This window comes from Vitis vinifera, chromosome 5, assembly GCF_030704535.1.
Source record: "Vitis vinifera cultivar Pinot Noir 40024 chromosome 5, ASM3070453v1".
In the NCBI taxonomy this organism is placed as follows: Eukaryota; Viridiplantae; Streptophyta; class Magnoliopsida; order Vitales; family Vitaceae; genus Vitis; species Vitis vinifera.
In genome coordinates this window covers 8,115,899-8,123,011 of record NC_081809.1, presented here as the reverse complement: position 1 = coordinate 8,123,011, position 7,113 = coordinate 8,115,899, and the positions used below count along the sequence as shown (strand labels likewise).

The 7,113-nt window shown below is 37.2% G+C and overlaps 1 protein-coding gene across 1 annotated transcript; it reads right to left on the bottom strand.

Annotated features, from left to right (window-relative positions):
• Positions 1-244: 244 nt before the first annotated feature.
• Positions 245-4,200, bottom strand: LOC100245922 (probable inorganic phosphate transporter 1-3). The gene is made up of 2 exons (XM_002281228.5): positions 4,072-4,200; positions 245-2,113 (listed from the first exon to the last, which is right to left on the bottom strand). The coding sequence occupies exon 2, from the start codon at positions 2,049-2,051 to the stop codon at positions 438-440; it is 1,614 nt and encodes a 537-aa protein (XP_002281264.1). The 5' UTR covers positions 2,052-2,113; positions 4,072-4,200; the 3' UTR covers positions 245-437.
• Between the last annotated feature and the right edge of the window lie 2,913 nt (positions 4,201-7,113).

The following is a 7,113-nucleotide window of genomic DNA, read 5'->3' as shown; positions in this document are numbered from 1 at the left end:
AATGGAATTATAATTTATACCAACGGAATCTTATGAGGGTGACTTGGCCACAGATCACATTTGGCTAGCTAGCTGTTAAGTGGCACGCAAGTCACACTCACAATTGTATTCACTAGGTTTCTTCTAGCCGATTATCATGTCCAGGAAGATCAGACATGCACACATGCATGCGCAAGTATAGGCATATATTTAGCTGTTACAATATTTTTTTTTTGTAGAGTCAAAGGTCGGAAAAAGAAGAAGATGAACACGAAGTATGGATAATGTATATAAACGTACGTTTAACAAAATTCACCATACATATGGTTGCTTTTGAATTCAAGTATTCAAAGCAAACATCTACGAAATTGTATTGCACAATGAAAACATAAGAGCCAGCCTTGACTTTGAATATTGAATGTAGTAGTACTTCGACATCTTTATGAAACCCACACAAATTACACTGGAACGGTCCTATTAGTAGGAGGCTGCATGTCCAATTCAGGGCTATCATCCTCATTCTCCCCTGTCATCTCCTCCAATGATTTTCCCTTTGGTTCCGGGACCAAGAAAGTAAAGAGCATTCCTAAGAAGTTGATTACTCCAAGCACAATGAGCGAATTTCTCATTCCAATACCAGGTGGGTAGCCTGCATCCGTCTGAGTTTTGTCTTGGCTTTGGGAAGCATACAGGAAGCCAAACGCCCCAATTATGGCACCAGCCTTCCCAGATGCTGCAGATATACCATGGCAAGTTGATCTTAGCCTTGCTGGGAAAATCTCTGCTGGCACTACAAAGGTGGTTGCATTGGGTCCAAAATTTGCAAAGAAGAAGGTCAATGAGTACATTACGACGAACCCGATTCGGTTGGGCGCTAAAGTCCAGTGATGGTAAGGAATAGCAAGCGCAAACATGAACACGGTCATGAAGAAGAAACCCATCAGTTGAATAGCAAACCTCCCCATATAATCAATGAAAATCACTGTACACCAGTACCCTGGAACAGTACTGCATAGTGCAATTAAGGTTTGAGCCTTGGCAATTCTAAAAACTTCATGAATTGCATTCATGGTCTCGGCTTTTGGAATCCATCCAATTGCACTGAAGATGTCCTTCTGGAAGAGATTCTGACTGTAGAAAGCAATGTCCAACAAAAACCAAGTACTGGTGGTTCCTAACAAATGAAGGCCGTGTCGACGGGCGAATTGTCTGGAAAACAAACCAAATGAATTGGCGGGTTCCATTGCCAACTTCTCCACCTTGGTCTCTTCGGCTTCGATGTCCACCTGCAAAACCTTAGACATGTCAGCAGCTGCCTTCCTTGCATTCTTGGCAACGAGCGCAGTGTAACGAGCCGTCTCAGGCATCTTCATCCGCCAGTAGTATGTCAGAGCGGCAGGAGCAGCTCCAAACATCAAAATAATTCGCCAAACATAATCAGCTTGTTTCACAGTGGAGCCAACTGGGTCTTTTTCATAGGAGGGTGCGTTGAAGCTGTGATCAAATGCAGCTGAAACAATGAGTGAAACTATCCCGCCAGCCAAAATTCCAAACCCCTGCATGGCGAACACTGCAGCGATAAAGGCCCCGCGGGTCTTCTTGTTGGCATATTCCGACATGATAGTGGCGGAAAGGGGATAATCACCACCAATGCCAAAGCCAAGCCAGAATCGGAAGAAACAAAGAGTGGCCATGACACCCTTTCGTTCATTTCCAAAAGAAAGCCCCGAGGCAACGGAGCAAACAACCATGAGAATAAGGGTTATGCCATAGACGCTCTTCCTTCCCATTTTGTCACCAAGCCATCCGAAGAAGAGCTGGCCAGCCAGAGTGCCGCACAGGGCGACGCCATTGACTGCTGCTGAAACACTGGGAGGCAATGTGCCAGGCTTTTGTGCACCCTCAACATGGTAGTATATGCGGCCAAGTAATTTCGTGACGAGAGAAATGCTAAAGAGATCGTAAGCATCCGTAAAGAAACCCATTCCAGCAATCACGATTGCAGTAAAATGGTACAATTGGGTTCTCGCCAAATCAAGTGCACTAAGCACTTGCAATTGTTCTCTCGCCATGGCTAGATCTACTACTTGTATTACTAGTAGTAGTCTTCTTCCAACAGCTCTGGAAAGCTTTCCTGCGCAACAACAAGAAGAATATGAAAAATTATTACAGGGCCCGCATAACTTCTCCCCTATATCATCAATGTTGATGCATGGACCTGCAACAAAATTTAAAAGAACTAAAGGAAATTTAAAAGAACTACTCCAGCATCATCGATATGTTCTAAGGACAAGACAAATTGTAAACTATCATGTTCACATCGCCGAAATGCCGAAATGTCGAGTATCCCGACACATATACGGGATGGAAATATCGGCCATCCGATTTTTTCTCCAACTTGCTGCAGCCCAATCCATCCATGCCTTCAAAAGCATGCATCCTTGCTGCAGCCAAATCCACACCTCAACAGTGCACAAGATGGGATCATCCCTAGTGCACAAGATGGGACCATCCCTTTTCTTATATACAACTTCATTTTGCGCCCCATTTCCGAAATAGGATTCACTTCCACAAAAATTAAAAAAATTATAAACTCAAAGCACACCACTGGACTTCAACCCTTGTATTTTACAAGGAATTTAAGTTACTTGCTAGTAAAGCTGTGTTAATCTTGATTTCATAAGATGCATATTATATATATATTATAAATTAATTAAAATAAAATTATTGTAAATAAGTTAAATTTAATTATAGTAATTAAGTGCAAGAAAAATATAAATTTATAAATAATATATATATATATATATATATCATTTTTTATTAAAATAATTTTTTTTATTATTATTTGTTCTTTTTTTTAGTTTTTTCTTATATTTTTATAAATTTTTTTATTAAATTTTATTTATCAATATTTTATATCAAAATATCCATTGATTTTTTTTTTATATATCCATAAAATCTAAATATTAATATATATTCATAATTAAGAATATTTTCAGACATTATATAGCTAAGAATATTATCATGTTGATGTAAGCAGTGCAGAATTTAACGGCAGTTTGCATCCGTGGACCCCATGATGATAGCTTCACATTGGTCCCACTATGAAGCCAAGGGGAAGCCATGGGTTGAAAGGATGCTGACTGAATTAGAATTTTCAGTTTTTCTACATGTATAGATACATAACCAGAGATACCAGAGATAATTTTCTTATGATCAAGGACATAACCCATAGAAAACTAAATAGCTTAATTTGGGAGATTGATTGATTTGAACCACTGTTCCAATGGAGAAGAGTATGCATGATAAAGTCTTCTTCTCAAAGGACGTGGATATTTTATTTACCCCAACTACTATACTGACCGAATAGATGGCCCAACTACCGTTGCCGTCTGCATTAATTATATAATAAACTTTTTATCATATAATATAATATACTGTTATCCCTATCTCTGATGCCAAAAATGATGACATTTCCGTAAGAGACGACCTTAATAGTGACAATTTCAGTAATCAAAATAACTAAAACAGGAGCTAGAGTAAGTCTACGGAATGAATAAAGATAAGAGTATCCATGATTTTTTCATGAAAAAACTGGCATGACCGACGTCACAAACATCATAGTTTCTCTTTGTCAGAAACAGTTGATAATGGTCCGAAAGAAATAGCGGGTCTCTCACGGTATGTTTAGGCAACCCATCAAGCACCCTGAAAACTGTGGCTATAACGAACTACGAGAAAGGTTAAGGCTAAAGGCACCGGATACATGAAACAAACCGATCAATGACAAGGTTCAAAGAAAGGGTGGGCCGGCCATGCACAAAGATGAGAAAGGTGGTCATGCGCATGGAGGGTTGAAGGAAGCTAGGCACCTTCTTTTTGGATGGAGATAGAAAAAACTATTCGCAATAAAAGTAGCTTTATCGTCATAACCTTTCTTTTCATAAAAGGGTAAAGGCCATCCTTTAAGGTGGTCCTTCAAAAGAAGCCATTTCCAAGAGGCAAGGAACTTGCCCCCGGTGTCTCTATATTGTTCATGCTTCTTAGTCTAAAAGGGGAGTTTAGAAAAGGAACAGAGAAAGAGAGCCGTACCTGACTTTAGAGCTCGAGGAGGAGAGAGTAGAGAGGAGAGAGGAGAGAGGAGAGAAAGGGAAGTGATTGTGGTGAGGATGACCAGGATTGTGGCCTGCTATTTAAGCGCTCCTTACCCTGAAATTGCTCAGAATCATTTTCGCATATCGTAGTATATACCCTTACTGGGTCAACGCTTTCACAGGTTTTGCTGCTTTCCTTTTGTATTTATCTATTTGCCTTTATCTGACAACTTTCTTCTCATTTTCCCTTTTTTTTTTCTAGTTTTAATTAATTTCGTCTGAGACTTTGTAGAATGGGTTGGCGATCCATCACAACAGATGGGTTTGCAATTTGGGACCAAGACACGTAATTGTTGACCATAAACTTCAGGTAATGGATATACATCATGTACGGAATAATCCATTGTTTACGTCCTGCAATATATATGTATATATATCTATATAATTCAGATAAACTTAGCAAATAATAATCAGAGTAACGCGGGGAATAGTGATGCCAGCAAACCTGAAAAGAGTTCGGAGGAAAATGTCTGACAAATAGGAGACCACGTAATTATTGTACACCTTTTCCTCTTGGCTCTGTAAGAACTGATGTAGAAAGTGTAGTGGGAGCCTTTTTCTCAGTTATGCCACTATCCACTTTGGCCCAGAGAATCTTTCACTCTTCACTTTCTCTCTCTTTTTTTTTTCAGTTATCCAAGCTTCTGTTGTGGCCCTGACGACATCTGAAGACTTTTCAGATTGATATTAGTTGTAACAGTTAAATCTTTTATTTGTAATTAGAAGTTAATATATATTAAGCAGTAGTCAGATAGTGTTTTGATTAGTAAATAAATAATAGTAAAAGGTCTAACTACAAAATTTTAAAGAATAAAATCCACATAAAAGAAAATGAAAAGTTATATTCAATACATTGAAGGAATAAAAAATATAAAAAGAAAAAAATTGATATTAAATATGAATATTAAATTAATTTTATAAAATATTTTTTTTTTGTTATTTTTTATTTAAAATTTATAAAACTATTTAAAAAAAATCCTAACACATATATTATACAAAAATTTGGATCATTAAATATCATCATTACTTGGTTGTTCGGTAAAATTTAATACTCATTATTTAATGACTTAAATTAACTTTAAATTAAATTATATTTAAGAAAAGAACTTAAACTTTTACTTAATTTTTATTTTAAACTTATTATTTAATTTTTATTTTAAGTATTAAGGTAGTATTAAAAAATTAATCTAAATTTATATTTTTTTTAAAAAGTTAACTTAAAATTTTATTTGTTTAGGACGAACAAAAAAATCTAATTAAAAAAAATTAAATAAGTAATTATTCATTTTTTTTTTAACCTCCTCTTCCTCGCCGTCCCCCTAGGACATTGCCTGTGCTGACACAGTAATGAGCAAGACCCTGGGTCAACCATTTAACTCCTGGGACAAGCATGTCTTAGTCAAAAAACTGTAAATAAAAAATGCAAGAATGAGTGTCTGTAGGAGCAATAATTGTGAATTCTGGCCCTCAACATCATACAAAATAAACTTCAATGAAATAGATATTCCGGAATGATAGCGGAAGGACGCGGTGTAAGACCAATATCATTCCAAGAAAATGACGTACACAGATGCTGCCTACCTTCTCATATGATTCATAATCCATATTAGATTGTTATTATAACAAAAATTATCATTTCATGTATCCAAATGTATGGCTATGGTAACTCTGAGACATGGGAAGGATATGGGAAGGCCCGTATGAAACCACGAAAACTTTACCCAAGAGAATGATTGATGTTACTTGCTCCTAATTTTAAGGACTTTGATTGCTTGAGTGGTGCAGTTGTGTCGAAGACGGCAAGGGCAGACATGATAGGAAGTTACCCCGAAGTTGCAAGGCTCGAAAGTGCTGTGTTTCCCCCTCAATCCTTTCCAAAAACAAAGACAAAAAGGGGCGGGGACCCTTACTTTCTCCACAGATAACGCGTTCTCGTTTTATTTCATTGTCGTCTCATGTGGAGACTCATGGTCAAGGACAGTAGGCTCCATTCGGGAGATATGGACCTTTGGGGCAATCAAACAATGGTCTTCGGAAACCATGGGGCCGTAGGGAAGTTGTTTATATTTTCTTCCACTTAATCAACATTAACCGCTTCGGGCGAATACAAAGATGAAGGTACAAATATTAGTATAATCTGGAGTCAACATATCTCAAAGTTTGGTAATCCATTCTGATTTTGGTACAGGTGGTTTCGTTCGTTCCTCGGTTGAGATATGGACAGCCTGAGTTTATCACAGAAATTCTGAAGTCGTTCTCCCTTTTAGATTTTCTAATATTATTACCTTCCCCGCCTATCTATCTTATTGATAAACGTTTCCCTCTTTGTATTGATTGTGTACGAAATATATATACACTGGTTGACCAATTTTGTGATCATTAACTCAACGTCATTGGCTCGATATTTCGTAAAAACACAACCAGTTGACCTCACCCCATGTTAATACTAATGGGCAGTCAAAGCACCATCATTAACGATGGTGAGGATATTCAGCTAATCCAAGCGGTTGAGATGTAACAAACCCAGTTGCTTAATGGTATAGCATTGCGGCCTGACGACGCAACTTGGTGATGATGACACAATAATCTACTCAATTGTCATTGTCATATTGCATAATATCCACGCCAAGCTTCTTGCCAAAGAATTGACTATTGATATGTTGGAGTGAGGTGGGCATGATAAACAACTATTTTCATTTAGCATATTTGCTGAGGTTTCACACCAGCATACAAATTATTCAGCATCAACCAATTACACCTAAACATCTTTGGAAGTCAAATGCGGCATTTGGTTTTTCCATAAACTAAGAGATTTGGTTTGGAATTTAAATTTTTGGAAGCATTGATGCTTGTGAAGGGATAATATAATTAGTAAAAAAGAAAAAAGTTACAAGTCTTATTTTAGAACAGATGATTAATATAAGAGGCTTACGCAATCTATTTAAAGTCATTATTTCTGACTTTAAGGAGGAATTGTTTT

Excerpts from the sequence above, each read along its gene's own strand:
- LOC100245922 (XM_002281228.5), bottom strand. The coding sequence starts at position 2,051 with ATGGCGAGAGAACAATTGCAAGTGCTTAGTGCACTTGATTTGGCGAGA.